General features: G+C 49.6%; 1 protein-coding gene across 1 annotated transcript in view; it reads right to left on the bottom strand.

Annotated features, from left to right (window-relative positions):
- The window catches only part of CSMD1 (CUB and Sushi multiple domains 1), a 1,232,804-nt gene that overhangs the window by 616,739 nt on the left and 592,075 nt on the right, over window positions 1-23,990 (bottom strand). Inside the window, exon 7 of the mRNA XM_015591800.1 lies at window positions 12,878-13,072. Within this exon, the coding sequence (XP_015447286.1) occupies window positions 12,878-13,072 (195 nt within the window). The remainder of the gene's footprint in view (window positions 1-12,877; window positions 13,073-23,990) is intronic.

Raw genomic sequence — 23,990 nt, 5'->3', positions numbered from 1 at the left:
CTAAACTCTAAAATTATTATGTGCCTTGCCTGAGTATAAATGTTGCTAGGAATATACCTTAAGGGCAGAATGAAAAATACAGAATAAAACATTATTTAGAGACACGTTTTGCCATATTTCTCATAAAGAAAAATTGAAAGCAACTAAATGTTTAATAACAAGTAAATCGTTAAAGTATGACGTATCTATCATATTCTGTCCAACGTGCCTCAAGCACGCGCAACGTTGACTCAGTAATTTCCTGAGGATATTACATTTATAACATGTAGGATGAACGTGCAGTATGGAAAAATATTCAGGAAAGGAAAACACACACACACACACGCACACGCACACACATGTGCGCACACGCACACGCGCAGAGACACGCACACAGACACAAACACGCACACAAGCACACATGCACACATGCACACACACACGCACGTGCACACACTCATGCACACACATGCACCCACACCCACGTGCACGCACACCTACGCACACGCGCGCACACACACCCACACCCACGCACACACACATGTGCACACATGCACACACATGCACACACGCACATGCACACACATACACACACGCACACATGCACGTACACACATACGTGCACACGCACACACGCACAGATGCACACGCACACGCACGCTTGTAACATCAGTATCAAACCCCGGGAGATACTCTAACGTGCTCTCCCTAAGGCTCTGTAGCTCATTGGCGCCGGTTCAAACTCTGAACTCTGAAACAGTCCGGTTTGGATCTGAGTGCTCCCGCTTTTGTGTCACGAGTTCCTCCCTTCTTTGCGCCTCGGTTTGGTTGTTTTCAAGTGGGGGTGACGAGGGCGCCCATGCAGGGCGTCGTCGTAGAGGGCGCGGATTATCCGGAGCACCGCCGGCCAGTGCTCGCTCCTCCCTCTTTCCAACTTGGCACAGAGATCGCTCAACGATAGTGTTTTAAATATTATTTTTGAACATGTTATCATAAACTTTGGAACTTGCAGTGCTTTGGATGAAACTGTCCTTCCCAAATCTATACTCTGCTTTCACTGTGAGTGAAGTGGCTGTTCCCAGAGGTGACAGGGTCACAAAGCGCTAGGGTCAGGCTTCTGGTCCTCAAGGGGCTGGAGCGCAAGGGGCACAGAGCCCGGCCGCCCCTCCCACCTCGGCGGCTGCTGCCTTTGCCGACTCACGTGCCTGCGCTGTGCCGACCCCATCCAGAGACCGCCCTCTGTACCCTCTTCCTCGGCACCAAGGTCACCGTGAGGGGCGCTGGTCTCCTAAGCCACCCCCACCGCCTCAAAGACCACGTCTCACCTGTCCGACTCCACCCGTCCCAAGCGCTGAAACCCACCTGTCCCTCTGGAATGCAAGGCTGACTGTCAGGCTGACGTCCTGCGTCTCCGCCACCCCCGAGCTGTGTCCCTGCCCCTCCTTGCGCTATGGCAACATGACGTCTTCAGAGGATGCCGCATCATGAAGTCGCTGGTCCATGGCGACTGCTCGGCACAAGTGAGTTCTCTTCCCAGCTTCCGTAAGCTCCCAACATTGGACAGCTATCCATTTCCTCTTCTTTAAAATGATTTGCTGGACTTTTAAAGCTTTTCGAGAAATCTTGAAATAATAGCAGATCCACGAGAAGTGGCTGCGTGTGGCCTCCTCCCCATTTACCACCGATGATCTCGGCTTAGGTGTGCGTAGCACGGATCAAAATGACAATGTGACACACGGGTGTGGTGTGGACATGTGACTTAGTCACTGATGTTTTACACGCATGGCTTCCTCGGATCGTGCTGCTGTTTCTTCTCGGCCCCTTCTCGGTCACCCTCCACCTCCAGTCCCTGAGGACGTGACGAAGAGTCCGTCCTGGGCCTTCGTCCCTCTGTTGACGTCGTCCCGTCCAGGGGCACGGATTGAAATGCCATTTGCATGCGACAGTTTCCAAATTCGTAGTTCCTGAATTCCGGTGTTGTGTATCCAGCTGCCTCTGTGACAGAACCGCGGGGTCTAAGCAGCACCCGGCCTTGCCGGCCCCCAAGCCGAACTCTCCATCTGTCTCTTTGCACATCAGAAACGTTCGCTCTTCTCCGTTTCGGTAAAAGTCAGTCCCGTTCTTCCCGCAGTTGGGATGAAAACCGGCGCCATCCCCGCTTCCCCCGTTGCTCACTTCGCCACAGCGACTTGGCCGTGCGACCGAGGCGGCCCTTCGTCCATCGCGTCCGAACGCCCTCGCACCTCGCGGGCGCCACGGCTGCTCTCATCGCTCCAAATGACGTCAGCTCTCCCCTCGATGACCGCGGTGGCTTCCGACAGGCTTTCCCGCTTTGTCCCTCCTGCTGTGCAGTCCGTGCTCAAAAGAGCAGCCAGAGTGATCCCCTGAAATTCCGAAAGGGGCGACGCCGCTTCTCCTTCCAAAGCCCCCCGGCGTCTCCTCATATTGCTCAGGACAGAAGCCAACGTCCCCGTCACATCCACAGGACCCCTGACCATCGGTCGCCAGCCGTCCCCTCTGACCTCCTCTCCCACAGCCCACGCCGCTGCCCACTCCGCTCCGGCCATCCTCGCGGCCACACTCACTCACTCCAGGGTGCTCTGGTCGTTTCTGTGACCTGGACCATCGTCCCGATAGTCTCACATGGCTTACTGTGGACCTCCATGAGGGGTGCAAATAACCCTGCTTTTGCCAGAGACAGAATTCCCAGGACATGGGACTTGAGCGGCTAAAAGCAGGACTGTCCTGGGGAACCAAGAAGCTGGTTGCCACAGCCCCTAATCAGATCTAATAATTCTCTTAATGGAAGCATCTCTGAGCACTGGTCATCATCAGGGTCACGCATTTCATTCATTCGCTTTTACTCATCTGTGCACTCATTTGCATGGTATACCTTCACCCATTAAAACATTGTTTCCATGGCGGTTGGGGCCTTTTTCGTTGCGGCTGTCCTGTTCACTTTGTATTTGAATATTAGGACCTCATATCAGCAGATCACAGCTCATGGGCCACGTGCGGCCCCGTGTCTGGCTTTGTAAATGGAGATTCCCCAGGACACGGTCGTGCTTATCCATCCAGGTCCAGGTAGGGCCCGTGGAGACTCGCTGCACGGTGACGGTGGCAGCCGAAGCAGAGGCCACGTGGCCTGAAAACATAACATGTTTGCTGTCGGGCCCTTGACAGCAAGCTCCCTGCCCTGACTGGTAAGCGGATCGAACGAACAGTTCCTTAAAGAACCGACCGCCCAACGCTCACAGCAAACGGGTGTCTTCACTGGAAATCAAAAAATGATCGCAGGAGCCTGAGGGCGTGATGTCAACGCTGCGAAATTCTCACCGATTCGCGGGAAACGCTCCCATCGACCCCGAGTGGCCATGGCGAAGGCACGCTCGGCGTGGGGACCGGCCAGCAAGCCTGCAAAGCGCGGATGACGCCCCCAGAATTCTCTCCTTGGAAACTAAACGGGCGAGAGAAAAACAGCGCGCTATGTACGGAGACGCTGATTACAGCGTGACGCGTGGACGTCATCACCGGAAACACTCATTACACTAAATTACGGGGAGAGAAATGCTATTAATTCGTGTGATTTTGAGGGGAATGAGAATAAAACCACAGCTGAATGTGGATGACATAATACTAATCTTACACGGGAAAAAAATTAAGGTGACGTCCCCATGACTTCGGCCTCTGAGCGCTTCCCGGGGCGGGGTATCCCCCCTTCGGTCCCTGTCCTCACTTCGTTCCAGCTCTTCAATGATAATGATTAAAATCATAGCAACTCTTGAGCCTGAGAAATTTGAGCATCTCGCTTCATCTTTACCAGCCCTGAGAGATTAAAAGTAGCACTAGTTCAACGTAACAAATTCAGAACCAGAGGCTTTGCAAGAAAGTAGCGTGTCCGAGATGTCCCGGCTAGGAAGTGACAATGCAGGGTCTCGAACGACAGGGCCCTTGCGACAGCTTGGACTTCTACTGCAGCCTGTCACCCGAGTGGCATTTCCTTGGCACGTGTTTATTTTGGCACTAGACATCTCGCCTTGGCAACCGAATATGGTACTCGCACGCAATAAAATCATGGAGAAATAGAGGCTCTTATGATTATGCTTTCGATGTGTTACAAGGCTGTATTAATGAGATATTGTTGTTTTCAAGCGCTTAGCAGAATGTCTGTAGCATAGCGAAGGTGACAGGCTGTGGGCCAGACTGGCTCCAATGTCGACACATAGTCTCTCTCAGTAGCTTTTTTCCCCAGTTTTGGTAAGATTTACGTTAAAGTTGTTTATGGCGCAGTATGCAGGAAAAGTGCTTAAAACTAAATTGTCTAAAGCCACTAAAACTTAATTTAGACCCACGTTCCTTCTATGAAGATTGTCCCATCCAATTTCGCATTGTAAGGATTGATACCGACACGACAGATCATTTAAGATTCATTTTACAATGTTCCTTCTGCAGCGTAACTGATCAAAACACAGCTGTGCTTTAAATACCGCAGGATTTATCGGCGCCCAGGACGAGCATGGCCTCCCCTCCCCTCCAGCTATGCCTTCTCCTCGTCTTTTTCGTCCCCTCCCTGACTAGCAGCAGAATGTCTGCCATTAAAAAAAAAAACCCTAAGCGACAGTTCATAAAGCATTGGCAAGTGATGCTGTCATTTCCGGTCACATCGCGTAAGGCTTATCAATTAAAGACGTTTGCGGCATTGGACAGCTTTAAATGAAACATGTGCATACGTGATCTAGCATGTTCTCTTAAAGGTATTGGTGAGGTGTTATTGATTCTTTAGCGTGTGGCTTGTTTCTTTGCTCACTAACTACCATTCGTTCAGAAAATATTACTGTTGCAAACGCATCAAATCGGTCAACTCTTTTTAAAAAACTCAAACAGCTGCCACATCCCATATTCTTTAAAACCTTCACGTAATCGTGTCAACGTGTTTCGCCACGTTCAGGCGAATATTTATGTCAAACGCACGTGTTTAGACAGAAACAAGGTCAGCGCTTTATCGCGTGAGCCGCCTTCGTTGCCAAGAATGGTTCACCCGCTGTCCTTTGTCAACGGTTTGCAGATCACGCTTCTCAGCAACCACGGAAGCCAAGGACCTGCTTCGACCGCCGTGGGGCAGGTGGCGGGACGTGTGCAGACTGTCGCGAGTGTCGCCTGCTGCCCTCCCAGCCTCACCCGTGACTCCGCACGACTCACGGGAGGAGGTTCCTCGTCCACGAGCTCTAAACAGTAACAGTAACCTCGAAACTTTGGGGACGGGGTGATACAGAAGGATGGCGTAAAGTTCCTAATGTAGCACCTGCTGCAGAGACTTAGTCTAGACAAAGCGCTGTCATCCTGTCGCTGCTCCCCGTCCGCTTTCCTCCCGGAGCGAGGCCGAGTTCCCTGAAGAGGCCGCGTCGGCTGACAACGGAAGATAAAGGGAGAACAGTGATGTGCTGACCAGCTCTGGGACGTTCCGCATCCCGCCTCCGCCACTTCCCAGGATGACTTAGCCTGCGGCCGGGGCGCCTCCTCCCGGCAGCGGCCCCGAGACCGAACCCTGGCAGCGAGCGTCCTTCAAGTGCCACCTGCTGCCCGGGACTGCGACTGCTGAGATGTGTGGGGGCTTCGGTGACGGCTCTAGGCTTTGAGACAGGAAGAGGAAGGCCACCTGGATCAGCCTAACCCTGGGGACGCCTCCAGGAGGCGCTGTCTGCCTGGGGGACAGGCCACTGCGAGTCTGTTTTCTCCAAGGCTGACTCACAACCAGGCGAACCACATGTAGCGGGAAAGGCCCTGCCGCCCAAATGGCCTGCTTCGGCCTCGACATTCCCCTGAGCTAAGTGAACGGGGACGGCTTTTTGTTTGGAATCCGTGAGGCTGCTGGTTGTCACCTCTGTCGAGTGTGCACACAGCACTCGTACTCAGCGCGTGGTGGGAATCATTTCCACCCGCAGGGAGCGCCGAGGGCAGCAGCCGCTCCTCCCTCCCGCCGTCCTGTGTCTTGATTTTTCTCATTTCTAGCCACGTGGTCTCCGAATGGCCTGCAGGTCTGTCCGGCCTCTTCACCTGCACGCAGGTGAGAGGCTCGTGGACCCAGCAACGGTCCCCTTAGGAGGGAGCCCAGTCACCCGCTTCGTCTCCAGATAAACACGTCCTATCCGCCCCGTGTCCTCAGGCGTCAAGCACAAATTCCTCAAGAAGAAAATGTTTACGTCAAGTTCAAATATTTGTTTCGAAATTCAGAACTGGGCTCTTTTAAAGACATGTATGTTCCTGTAGATTAGCAGGGAATAGAAGGTCTTAGTGCAGAGGGCGGTGTGGCCCAGGGTCAGGTTCTGCCTCTGCCACCCACTGCCGCGGGCCCTCAGAAACGCCACGTCAAGCCTCTGTGCCTGAGTCTCTTTGTCTAAAGAACAGGGTGATGGATAACATAGAACTTGCAGGGCTACTGTGAAATCTAAATACGTGAATACCCGTAAAGCATGCAAGCAGTCCCGGACACGTGGTAGCTGCTACAGATTTAACTATGATCTTTTTCTTAAAATGTACAAAATTTAGTGGCCAAGCGACAATTTCTATCATTTGATGACTGACGCTACTGCACTTGCTATCTGTTAAGATACTTTGAACTTGATTTTTTTTTTTTAAGGGAAAGGAATCTAAAAATAATTTGCATCTGGACTATCGCTAGGTCTGTATCCCGCATGCGGCCACGGTGTCGATGCGTGCGTGTGCATCTTCTCCCGTGCCGTGACGTGATTTCTGTTGCAGGCCACGCAGTGACATGTACGATGCAAGGCCCGGAGCTTGAGCGGCCACTCGCTTTGCCTGTGTGTTCAGTTTCTCTCTGCTAGTTTGTTTCTTTTTCCAATTCCGAAGAACATCAATGATGCATAAAAACACTTCGGCGAGAGCCACGCGCATTGGGGGCCCGTAGTTTACATGAATCGACTTTCAAATTGCTTGCCATTTGGCTCCATTCGCTTAGTCCTGAAATCCGAAGAACTTTCCGGACCGGATGGGGAGAGGGTGTCACGGGAGTGGCACCAGCTGACGCTCTCGGAATTTCGCTGTGCCGGGCTCTGTGCTCAGCATTGCAACGGGATTGTCTCATTCAGTCTTGACGGCAGACCTGTGAAATCGGTACCGCCCCACGGATTTTTGAAAAAAAAGGATACCGGAGAGATGAGGTAAGTTTGACCGAAGACAGATCTCACACGACTGATGGGCAGGACTCAACACCAGGATTTTCTCCCAGGCAGCACCACGGAGCCTACCTCTCTGGGGCTGCGTTCACCTCCTCAATGTGCCGAAGACTTTGCAACTTGCTTAGCGTACGTCATCTCGTTTCATCCTCAGACTAACCCAGAGGATCACATCCTTTCAAAACGGCTGCTTTGCCTGTTGATAACGCCGTGTCGAGGGTGGCACGAGGCCTCCGGAGCCAGGCTGCTGGGTCCAGACGCCACCCTGCTGCCTTCGGCTGTGTGACCGCCCTGCCCTAGCAGATGCGAGTTTACATACGTTCATATATATATATATTCATATATATATACGAGAGAGAGAGAGACTGCTATCTGAGTCTGCTGACAGTTCACCTACTAAACAAGCAGAACAAGAAAGCCTTGGCCCAAAAGTTACTCAAAGTAACTATAAACAATCTGAAAGGGACAAGATACATATTCAAAAATGCTTTAAAGAGAGGAGAAAATGTCCCCACTGCTTGCTTCCCGTGGCTCTGCCGTGCCTTCTCCATGATACGGGGCACTGTTAAACATCATCGTGGTCATTAGGAGCAGCGGAGGCTAAGAAAGAGCTCGGCTGAAGGCTAAGGGCCCGGGGCCTGTGACCTTGGACTCCGGGAGGTCATCTCATCATCCGTGATGTGCCTGGCTCTGCGGGGGGACAATACCCACGCCATTATAAGGGTGTTCATGCCGTTCTTCGCTTTTCCACTTTTGTGAGCAGCTTTCAGACAAAGCAAGAAGGACTTAACTATGATTATACAACCAAACAGAAATGCTAACAGCTCTGAGGTTACAAAAGTTCAATGGCAGCCGCGTGAGAACAGACGCAGGAACAGACCAGGAGGCACCTGGGAGGGGCATGTCAAGGGCGTGCGCATCTCGTGACACGGGGAGGCAAGAGATGCCACAGAAAACGAGAAAGCAGCCCCAAGGGGAAAGAAACAGGGCATCAAGGGCCAAGTATGTTACTTAAATCTGGAAAGATAATATGTGGAAATCTCAATTAAATTGGGAAAAGCAAAACACAGCAAACGGGCGAGATATAAATGCATCGATATCCATAACAGGATGTCAATTAAAAACATCAAAACTGTTAAAAAAGAAAACGGTATAAATAAGATAATAACAGCCAAACAGCCCGCACAAACGGGTCAGGAGCGTTGAAGCACCTGCAGCGCCACAGTGTGGGTGTTTCGATGTTTTCTCGGCAATGCCATCGGTATTTTTAAGTTTTTCGAGCGTGAGCAGGTACCACTTACACAAATTCGAATGAAAGTAGGATAATACAACGAAAAGCACAGGTGTCCGGTTATAATGTCTGAGCCATACGTTTAAATCGTGTGTCAACAAATGTGAAGCTTTAGCTCCCCCTGCACCACGAGGATGCTCTAGTCTCCGTGTGCGCACCCCCCGGGGATTAGAGGTGCAGACGGGACCACGCGCTCATCGGTTTTGGCCCATTCGCAAGTCGACGTGATAAAAATGTGACTTTTAGTCGCTTTCTATGGCCGTTCACGTGCGTCAGGCACATAACGTTAACGCAGGCTAATCTGTGACTGCAGAGTACGTAAACTCGGTTATTTAGGAGAGCTGGTAATTGCGGATGTCCCCGTGGTGACTTCGGGCGTCTCACTCGGCCACAGCTGCTCAGAGCTCCTTTCCGAAGCCCAGTTTGCAAATACGAAAGGAGGAAGGCATAGGCAAAGGTGGAGTTCAGGGAAGAGAGAGCGCGAGGCTCCGGCCACAGAGGACTCGCGTTTGCTTGGAGCTGGCTGATGCGGAGTGGCATACGCTGCTGTGACTGCCCCATCACCCTTCCAGAGCGTGCACTCTCCTGCCTCTTCCAGGCCAGCGGGAGCGCACGGCCCCAAACACCTGCGCCCGTCCCGTGTGATTACATAAGCAGAATAAGCACTTGTCGCACGTTTTCTTACAGAGGAGTCTTTTCTGAATACAGGTCCTCACCTACCTCCTTTCCACCTTCTCGTGCGATCAAAGCATAAATCTGGAGGCCACGCCCCGCCATTCATTCAAGGAGAACACCCCCTCTTTTGGCTTTGGTACTCCAGGGCCCTCCGGTATCCTGGAGCTCGAAGTCACGTAATGTGTTCCCCGGCCTCTAACACTGCAGCCTCTGTGACTTGATAATACAAGAGGGCGGACAAGGGCATAAAGCAAATGAAGAAGGCACTTCAACCACGAGCTCAGGGCCTCTGTCCTTGAGTCTGCTGAGTTCCCTTCTTCCTTTTCATCTCTCTTGTGTAAATGCGCGCTCTACCTGCACATCCCGAGACAGTAAGTCTCCGCAAAGGCTGGCAGGAGACACAGGAACGATATACGATAATGAAGAATAATCAGGGGAGATACGGGCGTTAAGTAGAAAACTCAAGGGCAAACGAGGAGGCCCGTGACATCACACCTCCGGAAGAAGAAAAATCTAGCCCTTGTCCCTGAGAGAAGGCGGCGCGATGCTGGTCTCCTGTTGAAGGTAATCGGTTTTCAGTAGAGCTGGCTGACTTCCCATTTTATCGGGTATCGATTGTGTTAAATATACGGTTCGAGCATCCTGCTACCCTTTATGCATAGGGCGGCACGGTTGCATCGGAGTGCTATCGTTCGGGTTAATGCTGCCACTTGAAGGTGCGTGTAAATTTTCGGCACTAGTGAAAAGTCACTGTGAAGGAGAGAGTGGCTTTACCGTCAGTGATGCTGGTAAGATGAACCCTCAAGAAATTCCTGTTGGATGGGACACCACCTAGGAAGACCAGGTGCCGCGGGTGAAAAAAAAAATCCCAGAACTAAACAGCTAGAGTGTTGGAGAAGCAGAAAATAGACTTGTTTTATTTTTGTAAATTATCTAAGCCCATGTTGCTAAAATTCACTTATATCTCTCCTAGAATGTGCCACATCTACAGATTTATAAGAATCAGATCACTGATGTTTTTCCTTACGATCCAGTTATCCAAATCAACAACAAACTCTGTTGCATCTTTCAAGTTTGTTTCATAAAATAATTATATCTAACTTAATGTCCTTTGATATGTTACTAGTCCCAGCATTGGAAAGAGCAAAATTTAAGCACAGATTTAATCATCTGTAATATGGAATAAAATATTAATCATGACAAAAGCATCTTGATGTGGCTGGGATTTAATAAATTGGCTACAGGGTGGGAATGATTATGAGCTCACTGTTATGTAAACTTTGACTTTATAAGGTTTATAATTGCGGAATTAATAAAGATCTATCAATTAAGCAGAAAACTCCTGAGGGAAGTCTGAGCAGAAAAGAAGTTGCCTTAGTTGCTGGTAATGTCTGTTTCTGCATTTTCAAGTCTGGAACTCGTTATTTGATACCCAGCATTTGCTATACTTCCATGAAGTTTACGAATGGGGGATGAGGCTCAGCAGTAAAGGAAAATAGCTATAGATTAGGCTGAATTTCACCTAGAGAAGATTCAAGGATATAGTTACTGAGCGTTTATGACTGTATAGTATCTCCTGGGAGGTTATAAACTAGTCGGAGACACTAAGACATTAAGCTAAGATATAAAATGGCAATGGAATACATCCTATAAACAGGAAGAATTATGTTTTCCTTAATAAAATTTAAAAGGGGGTTGCCATGGTAAGAAATGACTGAAATTTGGAGTTTAGTGTGAATTAGATGGTGAAGTACAATTTCTGGCTGTGAGGGGCATGGGAGGGTGGGGAGCTGTGCTGGGGATCAGGCGCGGGCTTGGTTCCGTGCGGGTCGGAACTCTCCGGGGGGCCTTCTCTGCAGCGTTCGCCGAGTCGTGGTCCCAGTCCCCCCGCCATGATGCACGCCACGGAGGACGGGTCACGTCCACCTCTGGAGACATCCCAGCTGAGGAGGTGAGGTGTGTGCGGCTCGCCGAGGTGGTCTGGCTGAGAGGGGACAGGTGCGTGCCGGGGAGAGCGAGGGGGTGGGCGACGTAGGCAGGGGGCCGAGGTCCTGGACGTGTAGCTCCTTAGCCAACCTCAGGTAGGCGAGAAGGAAAACATCCCAGGACTAGCATGGTGGGCGTGGGAATGGAGATGTGACAGACAGTCTGATAGTAAGAATAAGGTCACACGGAGGACGACGGGGGAGCAAGGCCAAAGTGAGGCCAGCGCTCATCCAGCGTGGACGAGAAACCATGGAAACGTCGGGAGAGGTGAGGAGGGTCATCGAGGGTGCGCAACCGCAGGGACTTCACACGGGGCCCGGCAGGTGAGGGGCACCCCAGAGGTCCAGATTCTGAGGACACTACTGTTTGACAATAGAAAGATGAGATATGGTTGAGAACAGTAAGGAGAAAAAGTGTACTAGGACGCGCAGAGAAACGAGCCTTCGGGAAAGATAAGTAACACGCAGAGCCGACGGCCTTCGCGCCGGGACGGGCCCTGGGAGGCGGGGTAATGTCGCCGGTGCATCTGAGCTCTGAGCTCTCGCTGCTACCAGACGAAATCCCCGAGCAAGTCCCGTTTCCCCGCCAACCCTCGGACTCCTCAGCGGTGAAACACGTCCGCCTTCAAATACCTGCTTGTGAAGACGAAACGCGAGAAAGAAATGCCTGGCCCGTGACGCCTGATCAGCAATGGCGGTAATGATGCCATCACTGCCATCGTTAACGTCAGGGAGACCCCACGAGACCACGACGTTGAACAGAAAAAAACTGAAGAAAATAGGAAAGTACTCACCAGATAGCATAGACTGGGCTAAAAACATACCGATAAAAATAATACACTGCCATGTGATGACCGACTTACAGTTAAGGCTGTGAATTTATTTGCCTGGTTACAAGCATGAGATGAAGTCAGAGACGTATTTGCGGTTTATTTCATCTTATACTACCTCTGGAAACTTTTAAACACTAAAAGTTAGTTTTACTCTCTGTAAACGAGTGTCAAAAATGATTACTTCAGTGGGTTGGTTCTTGTGAGAATTAAATGATACGATTCAAGTCAAGTATTGAGTACATTTTCTGCCATTACATTAAGACCTTAATAAACCTTAGTGATACTTTTATTTTTGAAACCATAAGATGAGTTTTTCTCAGCAAAGTCAAAAACGAAGAATCAAAGCATGCTCTTTCTTAAAGTTGTTGGATCAGTAAAATAACATTACAGAAAAGGCTAAAAATCACAGGGTTTTAAGAAAAGTAATTCCAGCCTCAGGCCAAATCACGATGATGAGAACTTAGCAGAGCCCATTCCTTTAAGATCGCCTCTTCAAAAGCCTTTTTTTTAGTCCTCAAAACGTAACATTTAATTACCAGGGGCATTTCTCATTTTTAATGAGAAAAAGATAAAAAAGAAACCTTCAAATCAAGATGGACGTAAAGGTGAGTAGTAAATCTTAGAATGCTACGGAGAGAGGCGATCGAACTATGCAGAAGTCCACAGAATTTGAGAGAGAGGATGAAGACAAATTTGGACACGTAAGGAGCATGTGTAAATTTGTCACTGACTTTACAGGGTCCAGCCATGGTTTCTTAGGGGACATAAAATATTACTTTTGGGCCCAGCAGGAGCCGACACGGGCAGACCTGGCAGCAAGTGTCCTCTGCTCGCTAGGTGGACACCTGCAGTTCAAGCTCCGATGCCATCCACCTTGCCCAGGGGTCAGCTCGCAAGGCGGTCTCACCGAGCGGTACCCACCTCTGCAGAACGGGGCGGGGAAGTCCCAGGATGCTCCGTTCCCAGGGCTGACGATGCAGGTCAGGGTCGCGTGACCTTCCAAGACGTAGCCAGACAGACAGCTGTACCGGATTTTGTCTCCTATGTTGAATCTCGTCCCGTGGAGCACACCTTTCAGTATTTCCCCAGGGTTTCCACACGTGTGGCTAGGTAGGACTATTGGAAAAAGAAAAGGGATGAGAGTTAAAGAAAGATTTTCTACTGAGGTCGATGTATGTCACAAATCGGGTGCTGCTTTTGAACTATCAAAATCAGCAAAATATTTTAATTTTGCCTCAAGATTAAACAGAGAAATGTATTCCTGTTTTATACCTGCACGTTAGTGCAAATTATTATTTTAAAAGTAGAAATGTATGCATTTTGTTAAGAGGCGGAAATACAGTTCTGATCGGAGCCAGAGTTCCAAATAGTGTCTAGATTATTTTTCTAATTACGGTATTCTACGGTCCCGTGTAGGTAGCAACCAGGTAATACAGTAGGATACAGAAGACCTGGAAAAGTGACGTCAGAAATACAGCGTCAATGAATATGCATGCCTTATTTATCCTTATTCCTCCAAGACCCTCCAAGACCAGCCTTGTCCGATACACATCACTAATCGATGTTTAATAGATAAACAACTGAAAGAAAAAATTAAAGACCTCATTCATGAATCTATCGGACTTTACAAAAACTGTACCGTTATTTTATTCCAAGCCACCTGCGAGTCTCTACGCATTTATAGTCTGATTCGCAACAAAGTATTAACGATCGCGTCTACCGAGGCACGCACGGCCTTCGCTTGCATTTCGGTGAGATGGTTTCCATTCCGTTTTGTTGGCCTTCTCACTGTTTACACGGGTTCAATTCTCTGCCTGATTCAACTGTCTTGAAACCTGATCCAGACGGTGCCGTTCCACACCCATAAGACACGATTCAGAACTTAACTGATGCTCCATTAAGTTGAATAGTTAAAGTCGATGATTGTTAGTTATCGTCTCTATATTTCTGCATGTCATCAGTAAACCTGCTGTTATGTAGTATTCAAACAAACTAGGGTCCTACTGTTTAAAGAAGGCACAATCTCCAAATAAAAAAGTATTCCTAATGAACAAACTTAAATTATTTTATGTGTATACCCATTTTTATTGCCATGAGTGTGGGGTGCATGTGTATAATAAAGTACAATTTTTCTGTTTTCTTTCTTGCCCACTGAATCAGAGGGGATCTCAGTGATTTCTAAGATTATTTTATCATGACATTCACTATGCACAAACTAACCTATATTGAAACACTTAGAAAACAAATACTACTACTTAGATATTTAATATAATTGACATGTTTATGAAATCAGTATATAGTCAAAATTTATTCAATTCTAGTTTTTAAGAAATAATTTCTGAATTAAGTCTACAGAAACCTAACTGTTTGATGACACCATAGAAAGTAGTTCAGTCCACAGTCATCTTTGCTTCTTTTATGAAAAGAAAAATCTGCGTTCCATTCCACAATGACTATTTCTAAGACAGTCTTTTTTTAATTTTTTTTTTTTATAAACATTTTTAAGTGTTTGGGCATGTGACTGCCTGTGATTTTCTAAGGTAGAAAACGTTCTAGTTCTGCCTCGGGGAGCACGTGAGTCCTGGACTCCGTACGAGCTGGGGTTTGATCGTCAGTGATGCAGAAGGCAGCAAGGTGCTTTCTGCCATGAATGGGGAGGGACAGGATGGGGCGGGGGATGTGGCCACGAGCGCCTTTGTTGTTTTTCTTCCCCGTTCGGGAACGTTTAGATTTAACAAATCCTCCCCTTTTTTAAAGGGCCTTTATTATTTTCATTAGCTCTTAGGGATTCTTCATATTATAAGATACCCACCAGTGGAGAATGTGTCCAGATAATTTTTTTCCAAAGACAAGAGTTTTCGGTGTCTATCTAGCAAACATCTTAAAACTTGCTACTGACGCTGCCCCAAGCCGCCGCGTTCGTAGCCTCCGTGAAAGACGAATGTAGCCTGCACGCCTTTCTATTCATTTTTCTATTGAAAATAGGAAGAAGTCACTTTTTAAAATTATCACTAGCACAGGCTGATGTAAGAAGGAGCCTCCTAAGAAACACAGCAAAACACGAACGGGATCCCATGACTGGCCCTGCGTGGGCAACTTCGCCACGTGTCACGCACGGCCTGTTTAATGCATGTGGACGACAGTAAAGGGTAAACAACATAGAAAACTCGACTGGGGAATATCGTCGCCAGGAAGCGAGGAACTGGACTCACTTCCAAAATTTCGAGGGGGTAAAAAATTATTCCTGAACATTAGGGTCTCCCCAGGTAGGCCTCTTGAGAAGAAAACGTCCATGTCTTAAAGCTTTAACGGTCTCGACTGTGATACTGGGAAATATTTTTTCTGATGCGGCTCAGAAAAAATAATTCCTGCCATTCTATATCGTCAAGCCAGAAAACCTGTCTTTAATAGGACATCATGTCGATGTTAAAATGAGTGGCTGCGAAGAAAAAAGTTCAGTGAATGGAGGTGTACCGGTACCTACAGCACGCACGGCATCTCAAACCGTACCTATAACACGATGGCATCTCAAACCGTACCCAGAGTACGCACGGCATCTCAAACCATACCTATAGTATGCACGGCATCTCAAACTGTACCTATAAACGCACGGCATCTCAAACCGCCGCCGATGGCGCAGAGAACGCGTTTTCTGGGGCGTCGCAGGATGCCATCTGTAACAGGGAAGGTCACAGTGCCGCCCCAGCCCCCCCGAGCCTGGGCTTCATACCCGGGGCCACCTGGGCCTCGCCGTCTTCCGTAAACCTGGCCTCGTGGACCAGGCTAACAGGCTCCTTTTGGGTCCCCCTCCACAGATCTCGCCTTTGCCTTAACGTTTTGACAATTCTATTAGAATGTGAGAAACGCCAACGCTCACTCTTCGCACAGCCTCGATTGTTAATGGAACAGAAAGGAAAGAACTGGTCCCCACGGCACACTGTGAGGACGGCAGGGGACGACGCAGGCCCCGCCACCCACCGCGGGTAGCTCTGTCACCCAGTCCTGCTGCACCCGCAGCCTTCGGCTGGACCTTAAACCACCCCGTGGGATGGCAGCTTCTCCATGTCCACCTATGCAGCATCTAGAATAACGTCCAGCCCTCAGGAGGGACTTGCTAAATATATATTTGCTCAGTTAAATGATAAATATGAAAATTAACGTAAAATTTATCATGTATTCTTCTAGGTGTAAGCGCAATAAGTAAGATTTATGTAGTTTTTAGCTTGGTGGGAACAATGGAAAAAAAGTTTTTCAAAGACCAATTGGAAAGAATAACATTTTAGAAACAATAAATCAGTAACAAATTATAATTTGAAGTCATTTTTCCCCCGCATATGGCTAAAAATGTAACTAGGCCTCAGAGACTTAAAATTAATTAAAGAATTTTAAAAGTAAAATAAATTAGGAAATGCGGGAGTAATTAAAAACTAAAAAAGTCACTGGTTGGCAGCAGAAAGAAATATTTGTGATTTAGAGAATGAAGATTCTCACTGACACTCAATTTTAGAAAAAAATATTAAAATTTTAATGTGAACAATGTCAACAAGTAAGTAGAAATAATTGAGGACGAATTAAAATCTATACTTCCAGTTGTAAACAAAAAGTGCAAAAACGCACATGTTACCATAAAAGTGTTAGCAATTTCATTTAAAAAATTATCAAAGTACCCTAAAATGTGAAGCATAGGTGACAATGATTATAGGTCTATGTAAAGGTGACGGGTCTGTGTAAAGATTGAAGTCTCAGAATTAAATATCACCAGCATGTGACGATCCGGTGGCCGGGAGAGACTAATTCAAAACAAGTAAATTCAACCCAACTGCTCCTCCTGCGATTCATCCTCACTGCCTTCTCGCCCGTCTCCCTGAGGACAGTGAATGTCCCACCGTGTCCCACAGTGACGAGTGCACACGACGTGCTCGGTAAACACTGACTGTGCTGACTCACACCCTACTCCTCATTCCCTTCCATCCCTGCCTTGGAGCCATCTGCCTCTTTCCCACAGAAGCTTCCAGAAAGAGACTCCTTACCGGGGCTCTGTGCCTGGGGCCGGCGTTTGGTAACGTGGCGGGGTTTCTGGAAAGGACCCCCCGGGCACAGCTGTCTCCCCTCATGGGTGATTGGATCAGAGCTGACGCAGCCACGCCTGTCGCGCAGGCCCTGGACGGGCTGTCATTCCAGTCACGGTCCCCGGCGCTCCTTCCACACGCTTTGACTTGACGAGTGCATATGGTCACGACTCAGTGACTTAATTAGACTATCGCGTCAAACCTGAAACCCAGCTATTCCAAAGACGCAATGGACGTCTGTCTCCTCAATCCCTTTCCAGAAGAAAAGTGGACCCATGATACTCAAATAGAATGCGGCATGGATAGTCATGACTGCACGGGACACAAGCGGAGTGGACGGAAGCTTGAATTTCATCGGGGGACCGCCGTGTTTTTCACGGCGTGTGTACAATCGGTGACATGTCCTTAGGTGCCTGCCCTGGGAAGCTGGGTCCCCCCGGGTGCATGTCAGACTGCGTGTTTACATTTGGCCTTTGGACGGCTCCCTGCAGCTTCAGGAAGTAACACTTCAAACAACCCCACGGCGTGGCATGCAGCGCTTGAATGTAAACCCATGGCCGAGGTGTTTGTCCACGGATGTTTGGCCTGCACGCCCTCCCGTGACCTTTGGGAAGGATGAGAAAAATCTGATTATGTAATTTTCAGGAACACTGTACAAATCAGATTTTCAAATGTTGAAACCTGACATCGATTCTCTGTATCGACTCTGACGCGTGGCCAGTTGGTGGAACAAGATGCTGAGACAGCAGTGACGTGACAAAAGCCACGAGCGTTTCTCCGGAGGCAGCAGTTATTCGGTGCCTTCCATCCCCCGCGTCTCGTGCTCCAGGTGAGGAGAGACGGTGGCGGATGTCTGCGGAAATGCCTGACCTTGGAAAGTAACGAGAGCTGGATGAGAACTCAAAGGGGAAGTGAGTTTTAAGCTTATTTAAAGATGCAAAGCATCAAGGTTTCACAAAGTGAGACAGGGAAGATAATTTTTACATATGGGGAGTGGGTGTGGGAAGTGTTAACACAGGCCTACGGCACGGTGGGTTCAAGAAGTCGGAGGTGAAGGCAGACAGACTGCGTTTCTACTTCAGATACAGACGCTGTAACACGGTGCAAATTTCTTGAATCTCAGTTTCTATGTCTTCAAATAGGGATTGAAAAATCTACAGATGAGTTTAACGTGAATCATAAATGAGATGACGCAGATTAAACAGTTAGCAGGTAACTCAGAGCAGAGTAAGTGCTCGATGCACAGTGGCAATTTTTCATTTATTTTCCCAGCACTAAAACATGCAAACTAGAGGGAGATCATACGAGTTTTAAGCATATTTAAAGACGCAAAGCCTCTGTAATAACAACAATTAGTAACACACATCACACTGGGAACTAGACATTGTTTTAAGGGGTTTATGTATATATTAACAGTAATGAGAAGTGAGTACTCTTCTTATTCCTTGAAAGGGGAAGAAAGCATGGCACAGAGAGGTTAAGGAACTTCTCTGCGGCCACACAGCTGGTAGGTTACTGGTGGCGGGATTCGCACATCGTAAATCTAAAATTTCTTCTCTTCAGCACGACAATAATCGTTCTAATGAAAATACCAACATCAAAAGAAATAGTAATAAAATGCCACCGAATCTGGAGTGCTGTCAGTAGAGCTTTGACGTAACGGGATATAAAGATTTGGGAGCATTATGATGTTTCTCCATGTAAAACGGAGGGCAAAATTTCACATGGCTTTAAAAAATAAATGCTTCAGGCTTTCTGGGAAAATCTGCCGCGTGGGAGAAACGCGTCAAGCGGGGGCCGGGTAACAAAGTTCACGCCAGAAAAAGCCGGCAAAGGGATTTGAAACCTGTAGAGTGTCTTTTGGAAAGATTGTGAATGGCCCTTGGAAGACAGCACAAGCTCCAAAGACGCGAGAACAGGAAAGTTGAGAAGACCAGACGAGAAATACCGGAGGGAGCATGAGACACGAGGGGTCGAGAACCGTGTCCGAATCCTCTAGAATATCTGAAACTGATGGGAGCAGGGCGATGGTCATCGAATACAACAGAAAAGTGGCCCAGGAGTTAAAACAGAGCCCAGGAGTCAAGCCGAGAAGCGATAACAGAAAACGGACACGAGTGACATCGATGGCCGAAAACGGAGCCCACGTCACCGCCGCGCGGCCAGCACGGCCATCAGGAGCCACGCGACGCGAACTTTCCAACGACCGCGGAAGAATCAGAGAGAAAATGACGCGTACGTCGACGATATCGGGTCAATCTAGACGGACCCCGGCCACGCGGCGGACGCACACGCTGTCGCTTATGGTGTCTAAGTCGACAGACTTGTGCTCAGAAGGAATCTGGCTCCTCGACACGGATTTGCAGCCGATCGCACGGGTCTCGGGATTATGCAAAGATAGGATGAACGTGTTTCTAAGACCTCGAGAGGACGTTCGGACGACAGGACGATGAGCCCGCTGAGGCAGCAGCTCAGGGGGAGCGCGGAAGCCGGCGCCGGCCGCTCCGGGCACCTCCGCCCTGTGCCTGACCCCGCTCCGCCTGCTCCTGGGTCCCTGGCATCTGCGTCTCAAGGACTGCGCCGTGCACCCCGGAGGTTACGCATCACACGGAGAACCCCTCAGCGTGGGAAGCCAATTGAATTAAACCGATTTCCAGGAAACTGTTCTAATCACTTTCTTCATCATGGTGGCCGGTTTGATGATTCAAATTAAAAATAATAATAATCATTTAAACTCACTATAATCCTTCCTCTTCAGCCAAGTTGGATATCAGGGATTGAATTTACCTCCGTATGTTTATAAAGTTAGAAAATAGTCAAATTTATGAAAAGATGGCCCTCAACGCACTGGACATCACGCAGAGCTGGAGCCTGATCCCAAGGGGCAAGACACAAAAGGGGTCCCTAAAATTCTACCAGTTACTTCCTCACGTGCCGAGCTCTGAGGTTTCGACCCCAGAAGGGGCTCAGCAGATGGAACTCGCAGTCACATCTTTGAGGCCGGTGGCCCTTCAGAGGGAGGACCGGGTGGGGGAACTCGGGCCAGCTCTCCGGCCAGCTCGCCTCCCTGTGCTGACCGCTCCTGGCCACATCCCTGGATGCATAGCAGGGGCTAGATCTCTTCTTCCCCTCCAAGGACAGGGGGAGAGCTATGTCCTGTTTCCTTGGGAGGTGACGGTGCCTCAGAGGTTTGGGTGCAGGAAGTTTTTACCTAGCAGGGCCTCTGGGCCCCCGAGGGCTGGGCAGAGGGGGATGGGGACAGCGGTGCAGTTGTGACGGAAGCCACAGCCATACATGGGTCCTCAGGCATTGGGCTGGTTTCTGCGTTGTCCCCATTAGGCCAGGGACTCGCCCGGCGAGGTGTAACTGTGTCATCGTTCCGTAGGAAGTTAAATGACATGAAAAGCTGTTATGAAGCTTCGTGTTTGGGGAATTTGGGGGAGACAATGGGGAGGCAGCAGGCACTGTCGGGGTGTGGTCTCGGGGACACGGTGCCCTTTGCTCCTGCCTGGCAGCCCGGACGTGGAGAGCGGGCCGGGGCCAGAGTGTGGGGTGCCCCGTCTGGGGGAGCACTGCCCGACTCAGCAGCAAGCATGAAATCAAGCCTCACTTCTCCAGCGATGCCACGGGAAGGTGGTTCCAGAGCCAGGCGGGCTCGCCGCGTGACAGCTGCACGTGACGGCACCAGGCGGGCGTTTCAAGGACACTGCAGGTTAAACCATGCTGCACCAGAGCCCGTCAATGCAGGTGATGCCAGCAGGCGGAAGACGCCCGGCTTGCAGCAAACTGACAGGCTCCCGACACCTGAGTCCAAACGCGAGGTGCAAGGTGAGGGCCGGGAGCCCCGGGGCGGGCGACGGCCCCCGGGGAAGGGGCGGCGGGCACCACGCCCCAGGACGGCGCTCGCTTTAGAATGAAACGGACTCAGGAATATTCACGCTATTCCCGGCGACTTAGAAAAAGGGCAAACTGCCTTCGGGAAGAGGATTCGAGCAGAAATCATTTTAAAGAGCTAACCCAGTACTCCAAGCAGTAACTACAAGATCCGAGGCCCAAATAAAGCATGGCCGCACAGGTGACCTACAAAATGCAAAGACAACGTCACGCACACGCAGGTAGTTTTCAGACACTGCAGGAGATGGCTTCCCAGTCTCTCCCTCACCTGCTTCCTCCTCCAGGCTGCGAGTATTGCTTTATTGTTTTTTTTAAAATTGGGATATTTATACCTAGATTCATGTACACACACACACACACACACACACACACGTGCGCATGTATTATAAAGTGCATAGAAAAATATACATCTGAGTAATTCAAATATGCATATTAGATTCTTGTATAGGAAAGTGGATACTTTTTAACATAATAGTTCTATAAATACATATATAATTCAGGTTTTATGAAGATTAAACTTTCAAATCGCTTCTAATTTCAAGACATATTTGTATAGAAAATAACAAAAGGAGTTTAGTGATTTATAAAAGTCGTGTGGAATTTTTTTCTCTGATTAATGAATTCTTGGCTGTCACTCAGTCTAACCTGATTTCATTCTCTTCTATGTGGTGGCAGGCACCTTCTAAAAATAGTCTCGAATTAAAATGATGGCCACGAGTCGTTTCAGTTTACCAGGCTTTGGTATATTACTAATTTGTGATTTTCATATTCATTTGAACCTAAAAGCTTTTTCCATGATTGAATTCACATTAATAGCTCAAGCTTTATTAAAAGGAGAGTCTTTTAGAAAAGGTAAAAGCATGCTTCTTTGTCACGTACTATCATATATAGATAATTTGTGGGGCGACTTCCCGTTGTTCTAATTTCCAAAGACCTAGTGTTGATTCTAAATAATTCCATCATGACAAGGAAGCGGTGTGTGGATAAAATTAATATATGAGATGAAGGTTATTTCTATTTCATTTAAAAATTATTTTTCTCTTCTCTCTCTCTCTCTCTATATATATATATATATGCACATATATTATTTTAACTTAATTCTCAGGCTGGAGAGGAGGTGAACCAACAATGATCAAACTCTATTTTGGGGGCCCTTTCTGTGTTATTTCACTGAATTCCGGCAGGACGCTGCCGAGAAGGTAACGGGCTGAGAACGTAGGGGTCGAAGTCCCAGAGGGAAGCCACTCTGTAACTTTGCCTCTGTGTCACTCAGACCCCAGGCTCTTTCTCTCATTCCAGAAACTCCCGGGACAGGTATTGCTTCGCTCTTTAGAGCTGACAAACAGAGGGACGTGCTAGGATCCAAGGCAACACGGAAGGAAATGAGCATTTCACCGGGAAACGACCGCATTTCGAGAATGGATTCTGTGACACTGCATCCCCGCTGGAGGCCCTGCTCCCGCCAGAGCAGCCCGTGTCTGTGCTATGCTCGCCTCCTGCACACGCGTGGCCCGCAGGCTGCCTGCTGCCCCGCAGGAACTCGCGCGTGTGGCAGTCCGTCACTAACGCTCATCAGAAGCAGCCCACGCCGGGGACCCCTGTCCCGGGAGAGGAAGCCGGGCGGGGCGGCTGAGAGGACACGGCCTGGCCCCCCGCCCGAAGCCCTGGGGAATGGTCCTAGCTGTGGATTGAGAGCAACCTTGGAAGCTCGGGGAGCATTCTGGAGAAAAATATTCCTGCATTACTGTTCACCCAAATTTACTTTAATTTTCTCAGTGTTTCCCTAACGTGCACTTCCTGTCTTCGGGTTCCACCCGAGGTGCCACGTGACATTTCATGGCGTTTCTCTTTTGGTGTCTCAGCTTCTCGGACTCCCCTTGTTTGTAAAGACCTTGGCGGTTTTGAGGATCGCTGGTCGGGTATTTTGCAGCGTGTCCCTCAGTAGGAACGTGTCCGATGTTTTTCTCATGGAAGAATGAGCTGATGGGTCGTTGGGGAAAAGACCACAGTGCAGAGCCCCTTCTCAGCACATCCTACCCAGGGGACATGTCATCAGCAGAGTCGGCCGCTTCTCTAATGACCTCAGGTTCCTCTCAGTGCAGACACGGATCAGTGACCGAGATGTGGGTGCTGGGCGAGCTCCCTGCTGCTGGGAGCCACGCCTGCAAGGAGTCGGGGGTCACAGAACGGGAGGAGGCAGGCGAGGACGGCACGTTGGCTGCACAGGGTACTCATACGTGTTCGCACAGGTACACACCTGCATATCAATTCACCTGGATGCCCGGGGCTCGCCAGCGTGTGGGGAGGGAAGGCCGTGGGCGCCCCTGGCGGGTGACCGAAGGTGAAGCCCCAGGGGCCGCCGGAGCTCGCTGCCCGGGCCGGCAGAACGCTCTCTCCCTCCGGTTTGGAGGGCACCGCGCCGGGTTCCAGCTGCCCCGTGGGGAGGGGTCCCAGGGCGTGACAAGGAGAAGAGGGAAGAAGGGCGGAGCATCCCGCCGAGGACGCGCGCTGGGGGCCCCGGCCCTCCCGGGACAGGGCCTGGTGCCGACAGTGGCACCGTCAGCAGAGTCCTTCAAGTCTGACAAAGACCGCGCAGAAACGTGTCTAAATTCCGAGAGCCGAAGATGTGGCCAGGCCAAGTGGGACCAGGCAGTTTCTGTAAATCTTGGCCCCAATACCAGAGGGCTGATCTGACCCCATCGCTGAGTTAGAGGAGGCTGTGAGGTCGCGAAGCTGTGACAGTTAGAAGCGCTGAGCACACGCGAAGCCAGCGCCCCGCACTGTCCCTCTGCACGTCCGCGACCTCGCCCAGGACGCGGCTGAGAAACGAGACCAGACGAGGGCCTGGGGGCGCCCTCGACGCACTCGGGCGTGCTGAGTGCCACCGACCCTCGTGGGCGCGCCCGCGGATCCCGGAAAGTCTGTTAAAACGTGACCAGGAAAACCCTCCGTAGGGGCAAAGGCCAGTGTCTAAAAGTGATGGAAGAAAATGCGAGCAACACGCAGAGGAAAAAGTTATCAAAGGAGAAAGTCGCGGCGAGCAGGTAAAGGCAGAACGCACGGCCGCGACG

This window comes from Pteropus alecto, unplaced genomic scaffold, assembly GCF_000325575.1.
Source record: "Pteropus alecto unplaced genomic scaffold, ASM32557v1 scaffold35, whole genome shotgun sequence".
NCBI lineage: Eukaryota > Metazoa > Chordata > Mammalia > Chiroptera > Pteropodidae > Pteropus > Pteropus alecto.
The sequence above is the reverse complement of the archived record's forward strand: the minus strand, read 5'-3'. Positions and strand labels throughout refer to the sequence as shown.